This window comes from Aptenodytes forsteri, unplaced genomic scaffold (assembly GCF_000699145.1).
Source record: "Aptenodytes forsteri isolate BGI_AS27 unplaced genomic scaffold, ASM69914v1 Scaffold387, whole genome shotgun sequence".
Taxonomy (NCBI): domain Eukaryota; kingdom Metazoa; phylum Chordata; class Aves; order Sphenisciformes; family Spheniscidae; genus Aptenodytes; species Aptenodytes forsteri.
In genome coordinates, this window is record NW_008795368.1 from 224,948 (window position 1) to 244,075 (window position 19,128).

The 19,128-nt window shown below is 35.5% G+C and overlaps 1 protein-coding gene across 1 annotated transcript in view; it reads left to right on the forward strand.

Moving 5' to 3' along the window:
- The window catches only part of POLK (DNA polymerase kappa), a 36,611-nt gene extending 19,635 nt beyond the window's left edge, over positions 1-16,976 (forward strand). The window contains 11 exon segments of the mRNA XM_009280288.2: positions 129-260; positions 1,951-2,104; positions 4,330-4,545; positions 6,296-6,420; positions 6,604-6,770; positions 8,819-8,851; positions 10,745-10,841; positions 12,093-12,264; positions 13,132-14,088; positions 15,304-15,355; positions 15,501-16,976. Of these exon segments, the coding sequence (XP_009278563.1) occupies positions 129-260; positions 1,951-2,104; positions 4,330-4,545; positions 6,296-6,420; positions 6,604-6,770; positions 8,819-8,851; positions 10,745-10,841; positions 12,093-12,264; positions 13,132-14,088; positions 15,304-15,355; positions 15,501-15,585 (2,190 nt within the window). The 3' untranslated portion in view covers positions 15,586-16,976.
- Positions 16,977-19,128: the final 2,152 nt, after the last annotated feature.

A 19,128-nucleotide genomic window follows, 5' to 3' on the forward strand; every position in this document is an offset into this window, starting at 1 on the left:
AACTCTCAGCCTTGTAGCCTTGTCAGTCTTTTCTCTGTGGAGATATGTGATTAGAATTTGATTATTTAACACTAAACTTCAAGAAAAAATTGATTACTAAACACTAAACTTATTTAATCTTTCCTAAGTCGACCTCAAATTACCACGCTAGGAGATTTGGTGTACGTGCAGCCATGCCTGGATTTATTGCTAAAAAGCTATGTCCACATCTAACTATAGTACCATTAAACTTTGAAAAATACAGCAAAGTGAGTAAAGAGGTAAGTCTGAAAGTGCTCTCTAACCAAAAGTCAGTGTACTTGGTTTTAGACTCAGACTTGGTTTAGACTATAGATCAATACATCAGTTCTAGATAGTATGAAAAGTGGTCGTTTAAATATTAAACTCTTCAGTAATGCAGCTTTGAACATAAGTTAAACAAAACATTGATGCTTTTGGGCAAGGAGATGAAAAAGCATTGCATTCACCCATCTTGCCATTTTAATGAAGTCAGTAGTGATGCTGATAGAGATTTTCAAAACTGTGTAGTGAGCTAGTGGTACCACTTGAGCCTTATTAGTCTTAAAACTTCAAAACTATGGAGCATAATCTAATTACTAGGAAGCTGCAAGTACATAGGAAACATGGAGGTAATAATTTCATACAATGCATAATCATAATTTCGAATGCTAATTACTGGAGAGAGAAGCAAAGAGCATTAGTGAGTTCTAAATGCAGATTCATTTGTTTTAAAAGAAGGGACTTGAAATAAAAAGCAGAAAATTAGGGAGAAAAGAAATTGCACTTTGCTTTAATGGAAGTAATTTTCCTTAGTGCCAGAAGAAATACGTAGGATACCCTGTCCTGTTTAAAAAAGAAAAGAAAAAGATCTTTTGTAGGTCTTAAATCAAACTAGTGCATGGCCCGTCTCCTGACGTCAATAAAATTATGCCAAGTTTATTTATTTGTTTTTATGAAGCCTCAATTTCTTCAAATAAGTAAAGTAAGCTACTTACTAATTTTGATCTTATTTTTCTCACTTCTGTTATAAAAAAGCATATGTAAATGTATTTTAGAATGGGTTTGAACTTGTTAAGGATCTTGGATTTCATTATACGTATTTCATTTGTTTGATGGGGTAAAGTACTAAAGGTTCAGGTTGATTTGGTTTTTCAGTTATGTCTTTCTCTTGTGATTTGGATTGAAAATATTTAAATTTATTTCATTTTGTCATTAAAAGTTTAGCAGTGAATCCTATTTTCAATCAGTTTCAGAAAGATGAAGTGCATGTGAACAAATATTGTGATACCTAAGAATTTGACCAAAACTGATAGAGAAAACATGACGCAGCCAAATTTTCCCCCTTGTTTAAAAAAAAGAGAAGGGGGGGAAAAAGAGGAGAAAAGGTAGAGATTTTATTTTGACCATTTAATTTATTATGTTGCCTTTTGGGAAGATACAGTTATCACTAAAGATTTTTCTAACAAGTTTTGCCTGTGGCATTAACCAGTGCTCTAAAACATTGGCTATAACTTTAGTTTGAATGTAATTTAAAACTTAAGTGTTTTGTTGTTTGTTTTTTTTTTTAACTTTTGCATATGTGATGTCTGACACACAGTGCACAGAAAGGTGCATCTGCTTATGTGCTCTGCTGAGTTCCCAGATCCCCAGAATTTTATTCAGGTGGTTACTGCAGTGTGTGTGGAGTCTTTATAGACTGATCTTAATGACCTCTGCAGTGAAATACACTGCTCAAAATCTGTTTAGTTCTCACTTATTAGTGATGTCTTGCTACTTGTGAGAAACAGTACTATAATTTTCCAATATCAATAAATAATTTGTTCTATAAATATCTTTAATATTGATTGGTCATCTTGAAGTTTCAGAGAACATTTGTTCACCTCATAATTGTGTGTCAAGATCTGCTCTTACAGCAACAAGGCTTTAAACTTTCACTATGTGTTTATCAAGGTTAGAGAAATACTGACAGAATATGATCCCAATTTTATGCCTATGGGCCTAGATGAAGCCTACCTGAACATAACAGAACACTTGGAGGAAAGACTGAACTGGCCTGAAGATAAGAGAAGACACTTTTTTAACACAAAAAGCACTACAGAAAAAGGTAAGCAAATTGCTCTCTTTTCATGCAGACATCTGACACTGAGGGGACAGACAGTTTCTTTTAGGGATCCTTGGCAGAATGTTGATGGCACTAAATCATAGTTATGATTTAAGCTTTATTTTCTTAACAGGGAATTATGATTAGTATAGCACAGAATTTATGGTTAGAATAGCACAGGCTTTTTACAAGCAGAATCAATGTAGTACAATAGCGTAATACAGAATTTGTAACACAACTTAACTTACAATTTCTAATCACCTGGACCCTCTGCAGATCGGCTGAAATCTTAATACATGGTTTGCTGTATCAACATAACAATCATAATCTAGACTCGAAAATCTTATAAATGAATACAAGTTACTCCCTCAGTCCTTGGAGGAAGCAGACGATGGTGGAGGCATCCCTGGCCACCGGGGTGTCACGATCTCACTGTCCAGCAGCAGTTCTGGTCCAAGTTCCCCCTTAGGACTTGTAACTGCTTGGTTTTACGGACAGTGCTCTGGGTGCTGGTACGCTTCCCTGTTCTGTGGCGGGGTCATCAGCAACACTGGGTTGGCCGGGTGCCTGGGACCTTCAAGGCTGGCAAGGAAGGCAGTTAATGGCCTGGTGCCCAGGAACCTTGAGGCCGGTAGGGAGGGGAAGAAGAAATGTGTTTGGTTCGTCTACTTGGTGCACAGGACCTTCAGGGCCTGCTAACGAGGGGAAAGGGAACGAATACGTGACCCGCTCGGTCACAGAGAATGGCTGCTTGCCTTACAAAATGGCGTTAGGTGTGCTAACCACATTACCAGGGGGCGGGAGCAGGGGGTACCGGTCACACATGCATATAACACAAGCTTCAGATAAGCTGCACCCATTGAAAATGTAGATACTTAAGTCCTTGCATAATTCATCCTCCCATATACTCTCTACCTCTGATTTGTTAGTTTACAGGTTATTAACAACTTCTACTACTCACCCATGCATAAAAGGTATGCTGCTGATGATTTGGACTTGGAGGTTTTATTTTTTTTTAACTTGAGTAAAATGTGTGAAAAGTGGTACTAGGTTTACTAAACCCAATTGTGTGTTTTAGGTGTGTATTTTTCCTTTACAATTCAACATGATAATTTTGCAAATAAGTAGTAATAATCTTAGGACTTAAGGAGGTATAGTATAAATAAACTTACTGTTCTAAACATTATTTGTATTTTGCAAAGTTGTTGCCTAAAATACTATAGCGAGTCCTGTACATCAGAAACATGAGAAATTGTCTGCAAAGACAATGTGCGTAAGCTCTAGTTATGTGATTATTTTACGAGACTAAAAATGTATAAAGTAATGAGCACTGCAGGAGTTACAGTAATGCTTAAGATATGACTGGATTTCACTTGGCTCTAGAAGATTAAGTTGGAACCACATCCACAACTGTACTGTATACCAGGAATAATAAAAAAGGAGTCATACAAATGGTTGATTGATGCACAAACCGGAACATTTATATTATCAGTATTCAAAAAGTATCTAAATAGCCATTTAGAGGATAATCAAGGATACACTACTACTGAAAAGCATTAATAGAATAGAAAGAAACAAACTGGCATAGTCTTTACAAAATAAATATCACTGATGCGTAGTCATGTGCCTTTTCATACTTCTCTGACATCTTCGTTCTTCTGAAACACAAACAAGCACTCAGAATGTGAAACTGTAATAGTAAAGTTTGTAGAGTCAGGCAAAGGGCTGCTGACATTACTTGTTCTACCATGACTGCAGTTGAAGACAAGAAGCTCACCAGGCTGATGGTTCTAGAACCAGATATTCCAGAACCTTAATTTTCTTCAGAGAATATTGAAAAAACTGCAAAAGGTTTTTATTTCCACAAAAAGAAGGAGCATCTGACCTTCACTCTGATATGAAACAAAAATAATGCCAAAATTTTGATGTTTTTCTGCTGCTACAGCAACAGGCCATTAAACCTTGTTGCTTTTCTGGAAGTTATGTCCAGTTTCCTAGCCAATTCTTCCAATCTCAGCCAAGCTCAAATCATATTAAGAACAAAGCAGTTATGAGTCTCCTTTCTTCAAATGAAAAAGCAATGCAATTGCTTTGGCTAAATAATTATATGGGTTTTTTTCAAACAGAAAAAAATAAAACTGCTAATGAACTCTTTAGCCACTGCAGAAGGAAATCAATGAAGTATGTGTTTTATATGGATGGATTGTTTGTGTTTCTATCTAACATAGATAAAGATGAGATATAAATATCTGCCAAATTTAATGAAGATGGATACTCTTCTTCACCAATACTGTTTGAAGACAACACACCTCTGATGGATGACCACCCTGAACAAAGAGATCAATCAGTGGAAAATTCATTTGTCTTTGGAACTTCTGCAGAGGAAGTTGTGAAGGAAATTCGCTTTAGGATTGAGCAGAAAACTCAACTGACTGCTAGTGCAGGTATTCAGACACATATGAATAATAATAATAATAATAATACTTCGTACTTCCACAGTGTCTTCTACTCTAATCTCAGAGGGCATTAATTAAGAAATTAGCATTGTCACAGCATTCTTGTGCTGCAAAGAAATACGCTCTCTTTGCAAGTCTGCAAAGACTGTGACTTTCAAGTGTTTCAAGAGATGTTATGGCTATCAAAGCCACTCCTGTTTTTGTTGGTTTTGGTTTTTTTTTTTAAATCATAGAAACAGTTATATCATCTTTCTGCTTCTTTCTTCTTGAAATATAAGTAGTGTGGAAGAATGAGCAGTGCACTCAGGAGCTAATCTTAGCACTGGTGGCTGTTGTTTTAGTGCTTCATGTAAATTGTTTTCATAAGCCAGTGGTCATAGTGAAATCTGTCACTGGTTGCTACATTGCTGTTAGTTTGAATAGCAGATTCATATTGTTAAGTATTTCTAACAGTTCTCCACACTGTTCCTTGATTAAGGCAATATCAAAATTCATTAAAAGGTTAGTTCCCAGTGAAGTAAATATGTGTTGAAGTTAATAAACTATTCACTAGCTTTTTAATATTTACCATTCAAGTTTTATGACTTTTGACTTCAGGCAACCTACCTGTAAGTCTCAACTGTTTTGATAATAATCTGGATTAGGTCACTAAAAAAGTGTATGTCCTTAGCCACTTAGTTTGGATGCCATCCAAACTGCTTTGTGAACCAGGTCAGTGAGGCATCAGGGAGTGCTGAGCTTTATGAAGCAGCTATGGAAGGCCAGGGAAGTGTTGAATGTAAGCAGAGGTAAAGGAACAGCTACTAGGAAGAAGCAGGATGAGACTCCCCTCCCATGTATGTTATTTCTTGAGTGGTAGCAAAATAATAATTTTGTTCTACTGAAATTTTGTATTCTTAAGGATAAGTTAGTGTTTAGAAAACAGACATAGCTTTTGTAAGTGCATCAGGGGTTTTAAGCGCAAAAATGAAAAACAGAAGGCTAATTGAAAAAATACTGATAATCAATAATAAATAGAATTACTTCTACCATCTTGAATAATACATTGTATCAGTGAGCAAACCAAAATTTAGACCACTAGGGCTGTAGCGTAGAATAATTGTATTTTTCTTGCTAAACCAATTCCAGAGTTCATTTGTAAAAACAGTTACTTTGATAGAACAGAGCAATCCTTCCTCATCCCTACCAGTGTCAGTGAAAAATATATATATATTTCTAAATAACTACATGGCAGTGGTAGCCCACAAAAGACTTTAATTTGGTAAATTTTGTCAAAATTAATTCAGTCTTTTTGCTGAAATACAAGCAAGAACTATCTCCTTCTCATTAAGAGTTCATTATAACTTGTGTTGTAAGCATTTCCTTTTGTCTTACCATAATCACCATCATAAAATCGTTCAATCATGTAACTGATGTTATTTTTAAACACTTGGTATTTAACCCCTCATGACTGATTAGTGCATGTTGTGTTACCCTGACTATCTTAAAATAGTAGGTACACTTTATCTGGTGCATCCATTATATTTAATCTACCACATGTATTTATGTTCTCACGTCTATTGCAAAATTTTTTTGCAGAATTGTAACAAATCTGGTCATCAGTTATCATCATTCTTTTGCTTATGTTTAATCTTTGCCAATGTATAGGCTACTCTTGTGCTTTTAAATATTGGACAGTTGAAATGAAACGTTGTCTTGTATTTTTTAAAAATACAGGTTTTGTTTGTTTGTTTTTAAGGAATAGCGCCAAATACAATGTTAGCAAAAATGTGCAGTGATCGTAATAAACCTAATGGGCAATGCAGAATTGCTCCTGAGAGACAAGCAGTGCTAGACTTCCTAAAAGAATTGCCCATTAGAAAGGTAAGAACTACCATGACATTTACTATGCAATCATGTACGTTCCTTATGTTCTAAAAGCAAGATTTCTACTGAAGAAATATACTTTTCTAGGTAATCTGCCCAGTTGTGTTTGATCTAAGTTGTTCTTGGTATTGGATCTACAAATGGAAAGTTTCCAACATAATGATACTTACTCTTTTTCAGGTGCCAGGTATAGGAAAAGTAACAGAGAAGATGTTAAAAGCCCTTGGAATTGTGACTTGCTCAGAACTTTACCAGCAGAGGGCACTGCTTTCTCTTCTTTTTTCAGAAGCATCTTGGCATAATTTCTTGGATATTTCCCTTGGTTTGGGTTCAACACATTTGGAAAAGTATGTTTTGGGTTTTCTTCTCCTGCGTTTACTTTTTTCTAAATTTTTCCTTGTTTAAGTTACATACTGTACATTTTAAGACATATTTTATTGACAAACAAATATTATGAAAATTTGTCTTGTTTAATATATTTTAAAAGATCTCTGATACCTGTTATTGTTATGGCTAAGATACACACAACAGCCAAACATTAAAAAGCAAAAGTTTGTACAGCCACGTCTAATGTATGAGATCCAAAAAGTCTGTCAGAGAAGTGCGTAAGTGTGTGTCAAGAATCAAGTCAGTATCATTTAGGATAAGCTCATAATTACTAAAATAGCTAAAGAGTGATGAGTTATCCTAAGCAGAGGTGTTCAGTCCTGTTTCTTCTATAAAAACAATATACATTCATTGGTTTTTATTATTATCTGATTGTAATGAAAATCGCATTGGTATCTGATCTTCTCTGGTGGTAAATTGTCATATTTCTAATGAAAGTAAGTGAAGTTGTGTCTCATATCACGTTTATGTACGTATTTGTAATATCAACTTGTGAATTTGCTGGAATAGAACTGAATATTTTTATATACTTCTTCCTATCTGTTCCTTTAAGTTTCATACTACTTTAATGGCTTTTTAGCCTCCTGTTTGGGAGGGGAGAAATAAGTCTTAACTAGTGAATACATCTTTTCAATAATATGCATAATTTCTAAGCCTGTCCTGGATACAAACATGGAACACTTGCTCTTAAAAACAAAATAGCATTTTGCTGTTTGTGTAACCAAGAGTCTTAATTTAGGATTGAGTCCTTTCTTTTAAATAGTCCTTCCTTAAATATCCTTTTATCCTTCCCAGAGTGCTGAAATCCTATTTAAAAATGGCTTGACAATGATTTGGTTTCATTAAGAGTTCCAAAGTGTCTTATGTACTTCTGAAAGACCTATTCCATATTATTTCTGTTACTTCTCTGATAGTAATAGATCTTCCATTTTTTCCATTTGACTACAAAATAATATATACAGTTAGCAGTTTCTAGGCCAGTAATGTGCTAGCACAAATCTTTGTGGTTTTTTTTTTTCTTTTCAGAAGTGTGTTGACTTGAAACAAAATATGCAGTAAGATTGATTTTGTGAAGGTGACCTGATAAAAGATAAAATGTGGTTTTCCAAATATTTGTTTCTGTTAAGATAATGCAACCTCAAATGGTCCTTTAATAATTGGTGCACTCACTTCGCTTATTCACAATAGGTGTTGTACAGTCTGGGAAATCTCCCAGTACATTTAAAAAAACAAAAAAAGGAGCATTTCAAAAGCCAAGATTATCACTGTGAAGTGGAACACATTTTTAATGGTGTTGTCTGAGAAATTCATTTATTGGTTTTGGTTTTATTAGCATCAGCTTGATTTCAGTGATTTTAGCGTGGAGAAAGCAAGCCCTTAACATACCAACACCTGAGTCCTCAGTAAATGGTTCGTCTTATGGTCATAGTTTTTGACCACCTTCTTTTAGGAAAATCTGAGGATACCAAATTTGTTATTTCCTTATAAGTATATACTTAAAAACAGAAGACAGCCCTAAAAAGAAAATGCTCTGAGGAGCTCCTTATATGCAGAAGAGTTGTTAAAGGATGCTCAATTAAAATGGGAAAGAAAAAAACAAACAAACAAAGAAACAAAACAAGCCTTAACACATCACCTTCAACATGGGCCATAATTTAGACAGAAAGCAAACTAACTCCTCAGATAAACAAATATTCAAATATACTAGTATGTTCAGGATTTTAATAGCAGTGCTTCACAGTTATAGCTAGCTAAGACAGCATAGGATTTGTAGTTAGTTTTCTTTTAAAGAAGACTCCTGATATGAGGGGAGTTTTGTTGGGGTTGGGGGTTTTTTTTTACACATTGTTTATTTTTATTGACATCTGTGGCTAATTTATGTCTTTACTTCATCTACTGTAGTTGTAAGTTTTTTTAAAAAAACATTCTCCATTTAGAAAACTGAGTTTATTGAAGAGTTAACAGTTCTAGGTGAAGTGAGTATCATAAATTGTTTTTCTTTTTAAAGGGATGGAGAAAGAAAAAGTATGAGCACTGAAAGGTATGCCTCTTTAATATTGAAAAAAATTACATTGATCACTAAACCTACTTAATGCCAAGTAATGTATACTAAGTCATATAATTTCATTGTGTATTTATATGTGTTAAAAAACCGCATATACAAGCAGCTCACTAAATCAGATTCAAGCTTTCATTACTTTTTTTTCCTTGGCTTCAGAATACTATGGAGGTACTTCTGTTGGCTTGTGTGTTCTTTTTTCTCATCATCTGATTCTTCTAATGCCTTTAATGAATCAAAGTGGTCTTTAAGCCATAATATAGGTGATAGATATATAAGGGCTTGAATTTTTTTTTATATGTTCCATTTTAATGTCAATATCAGTCTAGGAGCCTGCAGTCACATGCATAGCAAGTATAGTGTAAGGTAGACTTGCAAAGTGGACAATAATTTTGCATGGTTAACTAAAATTGGTTACATTTCCTAACTTTTAAGTTTTTACCAGTGTAAAGTTCCTTAAGAAGGTGGTGTGTGTCATTTCCAAAAGTCATTTTTAAAAAGGAAATACTGCAAGAAGAATCTGTAGAGCACCATAATAATTATCCCTACCCTCATATGTTGTCTCTTCTTAGAAGAGAAAGTAAGAAAAGATTCTTATTTCTATTGAGACTTAATAGTTGTGGGCAGCTTAAGAAAGCCCCGTAAGGTTTGGTACCACCAGAGCTGAGAAATTTATGGCTGTAGTCTTGTGCTGGTTTGCAGGCAGACAGATAATCTGGGTAGCCTATTGTACCTTTCTGCTTTTCTTTCTTCCTTCTTTTTTCCCTAAGGGAAATGGTTTTAGACCAGAGACGTCAATGGGCTGCTGAGATCATGAAACTAGTTTATATGGGGGAAGAGACGGGCCTGAAATAGCATTCACTCTATCCTACCCCTTCCAAACTTAGGACTTAAACAGCCTCCCAGTTACTGCAGCATTGCAGTGCTGTAAATCACTGCAGCATTGCCAGGATAACATGAGTTACTCCTTGGATAATGGCATGGGAGCCACAGTAAAGTATTCATCCCGTTAGTTTGGCAGCATGCAAACATTCTTAGGGGAGCGTGAATCATACTAGAGTATGACTTGTCAATACAATCAGGTAAACCTGAATATAACTTAAAGATTGGAAATCCAGTGTAACTAAAGGGACTCTACACTCGTAAATATAAAGCCTGGCATGAAACAATGGATCTGTGAGACCTTTCCAAAAGCATCTGGCAGCTCTAAGTTTTGCTTCCTGCTTCTCTTAAAACCAGTACTAACTGAAGGTTGCCTTTCCTCTCATGTTATTACTAAAAAGCAGATGCACAAAAAAAAACCCCAAAACTGTAATTCCCCTGCTAAGAAGCTCTAGCAAAGGCAGTTTGCAACATTTTTGGCAGAAAGAGAGTTTTTCCTCCTCTGAGGCTAGACACAATTATCCTAGCTGGCATCTTTTTCTTAGCGTCTGCATTATTTATTTCTGATACTTGACACTGATGTTGACTTTCTAATCCTTTCTTTCTTCTGATGTTACACAGCACTGTACAAAGGAGATTAAATACAAATAACTTGGCTGGCTCCATGAATTCAGTTGGTGTTAGTATTCTCCCTTGCAATGATTTAAGCATTAATGACCTTCAATCTGATACATTTTCAAATAGTGCATGAAAAATTGAAAGGCAAATTATTTCACTATTTGAAGGGCTTTGCAAACATTTTGAAACACATAAATGTGCACAAATCTTTCTGTATAATACTGGTATTAATATTCTTTTTTCCTTGAAGTAAACACTCAAACCTATACAACCTTCTTCTGATGTAGTTTAACTGTACAAAAAATACTTTAAGATGGCAGCCACTGAACAAATTCTAGCATTCATACTGAAAAACAGAACATATCTTTATCTTAGAACATTCAGTGAAATAAACACAGCAGAAGACCAGTACAGCTTGTGTCAAGAACTCTGCAGAGACCTTGCTCAAGAGCTACAGAAAGAGGGACTTAAGGTATTTATGTTATTCTCTGTTTACTCACAAAAAGACAACACTTTACACTCAAACATTAAATGCAGTGTTAGTGTGAAGGCTTTCGGCAGCATCATACCATGCAATTTATCTTCAGAAGTTTCCATTCTTTAATGTGCAGAAATTCAGAATGATTTAGGCAGCATTTTGATATCGTTCAGTTGGCTATCTAATAATATGCGTGGAAAAAATTAAACTAATTAACCAAGTTATTTAGCATATAAACATTTATGCTAAAAGCAATGATTATAAATGAATAATAGAGCTGATTGTCTATGAGCTGTGCTTTGGTCAATAATGTAATTCTAATGTATTTAAAAAACTGTGTTTCTCTCCCATATTCATACAGGATCCAGTCAGTAGCCAGTAGTGTAGTTTAAGAAGTTCACATGTCCCAAACCTGCTGACAAGTTATTCATACCATTCACTAGTATGAATGGTAGGAACAGTCCCTGTATTCCTTCTCCCCAAATTTCTGTTTATTATCTGGAAAGAACAGTTAGTCTTTTCTATGGAGGTCTTTGTGGTAAAGCAAGGAATAACATTCAAGACCTAAAAGAATTGTGATTAGTCTTCTTCAGCCATAAAAGATTGTCTCAAAGGACAACAGGTTGAAAAGGAAATCATAAGCTAAGAAGGACAAAGGGATAACCTTACAAAAGCACCAGAACAAAAGTAGTGCCATTTACTTACATTCAGATGGGCACACTCAATCACACAAATGGTTTGGAAGGTGTTGCCAGGGGAGTATTTGTGCCAAACACAGATGCTCTGTGTGGCTCTGATAGCACCATGCAGGAGGAAGGAAGTTTTCGGCGGATCCTTAATTGGATATCACTTCGCATCCTTAGTAGTTTTCCCAGCAAAGTTAAGATATCTGCACTGAAAGTTTCCAAGTGAGGAAATATTTTTTTTTGTAGACAGGGTAGAAGTTGTGGCTGTAGCCAGAGCATGAAATGTACTGAACATGCACTGGTGGCAGATGGTCTGCTGGGAACCATAGCCAAATGACCCAGTTCAGAGAATTGGACTTTGGCAGCAGTTTAGGAGCAAGTGCAGAATCTTGCAGACAAATTCTTGGCAGTGCCTCTTGCTGTACACAGATAAGCACACAGTCTTGACTGTGGCTGTAGGGCCCTTACATAGATGCCACATAATAATTGTTTCTCTGCCATATATGACATGCTTAACTTTTTTCTTTTTTTTCTTTTTTTTTCTTTTCTTTTTGCCTAGGGTAAAACTGTTACCTTGAAGCTAAAGAATGTGAACTTCGAAGTAAAAACAAGAGCTTCAACTGTGCTGTCTTCTGTTTCTACTGAAGAGGAAATATTTGCTGTTGCTAGAGACTTGTTAGGAACAGAAATTGATAGTGTTGCTCCTCACCCTTTACGGATAAGACTTATGGGTAAAATATTTCAAACTCCTTCTTCCTTTTCAGAGTTAGATCTTATAGTATATCAAAGTAATAGACCGTACTCTAAAGTAAAATCGGTATAAGTGGATTTATCCTTTCTCCACTACCCTGGTAGTTTTTGCAAAGTGAAACAGGTCTGGAGTGCTGAATGGTGACTCAGGAATGTTTTACTAATTGAGGTTGTACTTTTCCTACCACCTGTTAGCCCTGGAACAACATAAACATTGACACGAGAGTAGAATCTTAACGCATGACAGTGCTTAGTTCTGCTGCCTTAAAAGAGCTTTTAAATCTGCTTTGCACCACAGCAACAGGTAGTTTCTGTCCAAAACCTCTTTTAGAAACAAATGCATTAAAGTACTTACAGATTTGAAGATGCTATGTTCTGCAAGAAATGTGAAAATTTCTGTCAGAAGTAAACTCTGTGTTTTGATTCTAAGACCCATGTGTTTCAGGTGCTTATACATTCTGCTTGAACCATTCAGTGATATATAAAACTTACTTGTCTATAATATTAGAATGCGCTGAAGAAAAAAATATTTTGGTGGGGAAACTTCATGCAAAACTCTCTTTCAGACTGAATTCTATATAACTGTATTAAATTCATAGCCTCATGTTATGGTGCAATCAGTTAAAACTTCATGGGTATTGAAATTAATAATATGGCTGGGCAAGTGTTTGGGTCTGATAAAATTGTATGGACCTTGCGATCCATTGATAGCATTTGCAGGTAGTATAGCCTCTGTTTAGAGATAAAATGCACTTTTATTGAATGGATATGTACTTGAAAAGGTGTTATTATGTATTAGTATCAAGTTTTCATAAAATTGGTATTATAAATTTGGTTTTCATTGTTAGGTGTACGAGTATCAGGATTTCTAAGTGAAGAAGAGAAGAAGTACCAACAAAAAAGCATTACGAGTTTCTTAAAATCAGGAAAAGAAAGTGGTTTTCTTAGGCTTCAGCCAGAGAAGTCCAACCAAGAATATTTCACAAAAAATGCAGAAGCATCTCCCAGAGGGAGTTTTTTTGATAAAAAGCGAGCTGCAAGGCAACTAATCAGCAAGAATCTTTCTCCAAATGAAACTGTAGGTAAGCAGCCCTTTCATGATAGGAAATCATCAGCAAATTTGGTGGAAGAAACAAAGGAAGTCACAGACTTACAGAATTCTAATGTGTGTAAGATCTTCACCTGCCCTGTTTGCTTTGAGGAACAAAGCAGCAATAATTTGGAAGAGCTTAATAGGCATATTGATGAATGCCTCAGTGGGACTCTTGTGAAAGATACTGTGGAAATATCCAAGAATGACAATTCAAGAGAAAATACACTTAACTGTCTTCCACAATTTAAAAACGAAAATGTTGATGAATGTCAAAAAAATAAAACAGATCAGTTAGCAGGAACAGACCAGTCTGCCAGTATATGTGACAACTCTACTAGCAATAGCACAGAAAAATTCACTGGGATAATATCTGATAAACCTCACAGAGAAAGACAGCCTAGCAATCTCAGTGATATTGCTAGAAAAGTGTGTATGAAACAGTGTCTTTTCCCCAAAAGAATTTCGCAAGACAATGAACACCATTTTGAAAAGTCTGAACATCCAGAAGAAACTAGTTCATCCTGTTTCTTTGAAGCCAAAGAAGACAGTGTTCTTGTTTGTCCAGTTTGTAATTCAGAACAGAAGACCACCAGTCTAGTGTCATTTAACAGACATGTGGATCTCTGCTTAAATAAAGGCCTTATCCAGGAGCTCACAGAAAAAAAAGATTTTCCTACTAAGACTTACAGTATGGAAAACTCAAACAGAGTTGGTGAATTTGTGCATTAGGATATATTTGATTATTCAAATTATCTGTTTGTACAGTTAAAATAATTTGTAATGGTATATTTATCTGTTTGTACAATTAAAATAATTTGTAATGGTATACTTTGAACTTTTCAGGGCTTTGAGATTTTTACAAGAAGTTCATTTGAGCATGGCCTGTGTAAGAGTGAACATTTTTATTTAAAAAATACCAGATCGGTTTTCATGACAAACTAGATTTATGAATGTGATGGTGGCTACACAGTGTATTCTCATTTGCCACAATGGTGACATAGGAATTACTGCTCATTTCTGTAAATTGCGTGTTTGCTACCCCCCAACCATGTTCAGAAAGGCATTTGTAAGGCCACTGAGATTTAAGTGAAAATCAATGAAAACATCTTCAACCTGGATTGTTTCAGAGATTCAGTTGACAGAAGAGTTCCATTATGTAATGTGCTGGCAAAAACAGAGAGGTGGTGAACTAAAGCATAGAGGCAGGATCTTGCAAGCCTGTTTTACATCTAATAAAATATTTCACATAACTGCACCTGTAACATGCCAAACCAGTAGCATATTTACTCATTGTTTCTCTTTTTGATGAAGAGTTAATCTTTGGCCAGATTAGAGGACATGTGCAGGTAGTTAAGTATCTGCTTAAAGTACCTTGTCCCTAATCTAACGTGGGAGCTTTATATGAGGAAATTAAAATGCTAGTGTGTTGGAATTAATCAGAACAGAACTAAGACTTAGAATATGAATATTTTCACAGAAAATTTTATAAGCAGTATTGTTGTTACATGTGCAAACAGGCTTTGTTTTAAATGAAAAACTTACTAGTGGCAAAGATTCTTTTTTCCCTTGCAAGATAAAAAAATTAAAAATACAGTTTTTAACAACCACTGTGAAAATCAACTATGTTATCCTGAAACATTTCTGAAAACTACAACAAGGTTCAAATTAATCCCTTAGAATTCAATAAACTAAAGGCTTTTTGTTTTTCTCTTTTAAAAATGTTAATATAAACTACAGTACTCAAACTGCAGATAATGTTATCTGCTCTTTGAGACAGATTAAATTTGCTGATGTTAAAAAAAAAAAAAAAAAAAAGAAAGAAAAGCTTTACCCAAAACTGTTCTTTTAGAAGTTCTGCCATGTATGTAATTTCTGAAGCGTTCTTTCCTTATTGAAGTAATTTTGGTTGTTTCCAATTACTTTCCAGGAGGTTTAAGCAGAGGACAGCAATGCACAAATCCATCACAAGGAACAAAAAGGTAAGGGTTTTCTGGAAACTTGAGTACACAACTAATTTTAAAATAATAAAGTTTAGAAAAATATTCAGTGTTGTAAAAGTTGTGTAGGTATGCATTGTATATTTTAACCTCTTACTGTTTTTTTTTTTTCTTTCTTTAACTTTAGGTCTGGACTAACAACTGCACAGTCAGTATCAAAAAAGGCCAAGTCAAGCAATTCCAAACATACAATTGAAATGTTTTTTAAATGACTGTGTAGCAACATACTCTATATGAATTATTTCATAGTGTTTTATGACTGCAAATTAATTTAGCATTGGTGGTAGGCTGGATTCAGGTGCCTGTCACTTTGGAACCATTGCCTGTGTAAAAAGAACATGATGTTTGAGGTAGAAGAAGAAGTACAACTGAGGTAATTTGTTTGTTTGTTTGTTTTTTGAGAATAATACTTTTTTCCCCAGTTGTTTCCGAGAATCAAAATTTGCTAGCACTTTGACTTTGATAATATTGAACATGTGGAACTTTGTTAGAGTCACGAGCAGCCTCATGAATTTTCTCTGCTGTTCAACAAACAGAACAGGGAGATTAGAGCTGCCATTGAGCAAGCCTGTAGGGTGAGCGCCCTAGAAAGCAGGAGTAATCAGCTGGGGTGCCACACTGTGCTTACTGAAGGTCCTCTTCCCACACCTGACCTGCCGTCTCCTCTGTTGGTTGTATTGGCCGTGGTAGCCATAGTAGCTCAGCCTGACACTTCTTTGGACAATTCAACACCAAATTTAATTGTGGTATTAGCTGTGTGATAACAAAGAAGAGCTGAGTTGCTTGATTTCAGCTTACAACCGTCTGTCTTCTCAGTGGACACAAAAATTTATTTGTCTCACTGTTTCAAGGGAAAAGAGCAAGAATTTAAAGCAGTCAAGCTTTCATTGTCACTGAAAATGACTTCAGTAGGAGTTGATGGACCAGCCCTGAAGGACTCATTGTGATGAGATACAGAATGACTTTGCTGATTTAAAAAATGTTAATAAACCTGTTGATGAGAGAAGGATTCCTCCAGGTTAGTCAGACAAATACTGTTTGATCCTTGGCCTTTCCAAAGAGACTGAGAACTTCAATTTTCTTGCAATTGTGAAATTGTTACCGGTCAGTAGCACTAAATTTACTTTAAATAAAAGGTGTCATGGTGCAATAATAGTATGAATGACGTACAAATATGCAAGATGCTGAACCTTCTTATTGTTTAACTGTCTTTCTCTTTAAAATTATTTTGTATTTCTGAATAAATGATATTTTATGAGAACATATGTGGAAGGAGGAAGTTGTAAAGTGCAAATATTTAAAATACTCTGTTTAGATTTTTTTCTGTTCACACCAAATTGCTTAAATGTAGACATTTTATTATAATTAAATATTTATCAGACAAATAATTTATCATTACAGCATATTTCCTATAAGTTATACAAACAATGTCAGACCCTGTATGAAATATAAACTGCTTTTTAATTGCAAAATCTTTAAAAGTAGTGGCTACTATAGAAGCATCTGTTTTGTTGTTTAACTGTATTGGAAGTACTTTGGGGTTTGCTTGTTTTTTAAACAAACAAATGTGTACCTGGTATGTTTTAGATGCCCAGGCTAAGTCCAGAACGTGCCTTTTTGTTTCCAGACTTGCTGGAATGGTTTAACCTTCTCTACCTGCTCATCTGTTTGTTTGCCAGATGCCACTGTACCCACAGCTCTGTCATTTGAATTCATGTCAGTACTCCCTTACCTGCTTTGGACCAAATCAGCTGGACTAGTTCAGACTATCTAAGCTGACTCAGTCAACTTTTTCTAAACCAGGTCAGCAAGCATTCAGCATGAGCTGTTCTGTTGACAGAGTTGGAAGCTGGAAACTTTTCGTAGGAAAAACATAAAAGCAACTGAGGGAACAATGACTTAAGCTACCACTGCTGTTTAGAAAGTGAACACCTGTCCCTTTATTAGTTTGTCTGATTCAATAAAGTGTAGAATCTAAGTATTGCCTTGTCATTGTGTGTATTTCTTTAAAATGTGTATTTTTACGTATGTATTACTTAGCAAAAAGTAAACTACTGTAAGTGCTTGAACAAATGAACTTAGTTTGGCTTAGCCTCGGAAGTTGTCTTACCATCTGTTTAAAAAAAAAAATGTCATAGTTATCTGAGTGTCATGAAGTCAAAGTTGTGGAGTATGTTAGAGTTAATGTGGAAACAAAACTCACAGTTTGATTCTAAAGCCAGAAACGTCTGCCTTTTGAGATGTGTGTAAAAATACACCTTTTGGAAAGGTGATTCTGTGTGTTTACAGGAAGTGCTGGGTGAGATTATTTTAATGTTTTCCATGTAAATTATTTACTGCAATGCAAAACAGAAGCCTTTTTTTTTCTTATAGTTTCTTATACCGTATTTATTACTGTTTTTATCTGAAGAAGGTCTTCAGTACACAATTAAGTATTGTCCTAAACTTCTGTGGTATGATTTTTCGTCTTGGTTCTTGTGGAGAAGACTGTGTAAGCAATGTTTTTGTTTTGCATTTTTCGGGGGTGTGTGTGTGTGTGTGTGTGTGTGTTATGTAATTGACCTTAACTTAAAATCTGTTTTCATTAGCGTCTTGAAATTTCTTCATACTGTGTTTAATTTAATGTATAAATTATTTTCTGTGTGTGAGCCATTCCACACTTACTATATCCACAGTTCTGAAGCACATAGAATCATCGAATCATTAAGGTTGGAAAAGACCTCTAAAAACGTCTTTTAAATACCTCCAGGGATGGGGACTCAACCACTTCCCTGGGCAGCCTGTTCCAAGGTTTAACCACTCTTTCAGCAAAGAAATTTTTTCTCACATCCAATCTAAACCTCCCCTGGCGCAACTTGAGGCCATTTCCTCTCGTCCTATCGCTTGTTACTTGGGAGAAGAGACCGACACCCACCTCGCTACAACCTCCTTTCAGGTAGTTGTAGAGAGCGATGAGGTCTCCCCTCAGCCTCCTTTTCTCATGCAAATGAGATCACATGAGTGATCTAGGTTGGCAGTGGATGAGAATTTTTGTGTAGTGTAAGTATCTCCCTTATTTAAGGTAGATATATATGCTTTACCTTGAATTCCTCTTTTAGTTACGAATGATAGAGAAAAAGGATGACATTTCTGTGATCTTGATGTTCTTCACTTCTGAAGAAAGGAATGCAGACAGCATATGCATGACCACAAAGCATTTATCTGTAAGGAGGATGCTTGGCGTAAGTGGGACAGCTATAGAGATGGCCCCCCTAAAAACAAGACTTGCTCGAGTTTATCTTGTAAATCCTCAATACCCAAAAACTTAGGCTGTAGAATAGCATTTTCCTATTGAATCTGTTTGCTGCTATCTATAGTAATATATTCATTTACTTTTGAGTTTTGACATATCTTGCCTACGGAATGTGTTACTGTGGTTGGATATCACTGTGACCAATTTTGTTTATTAGTTGTCTGGCCTGGGTGTCTCAAAATCTTTATTTCTGGAAACTTTCCTGTTCGGAATATATAAATACTTTGGCTTATGCTGGTTTGTGCTCAAAGTTGCTGAAGTTCCACTTTGAAGTGTCAGTAACAGGCAGGAACATCAGCAGGACAGAGTTTGGGCTTGAATTGCTCTGCCTGTAGCTTGATCCATGCTGAAATTGTTTTTGGGATGGTTTATCACATCGCTGTCTCTCTCTCTCACATTGTAGTATGCAGATCCAAGGCAGAAGGTTGGAGCCATCAAGAATCATACTGCCTACAAGTGAACC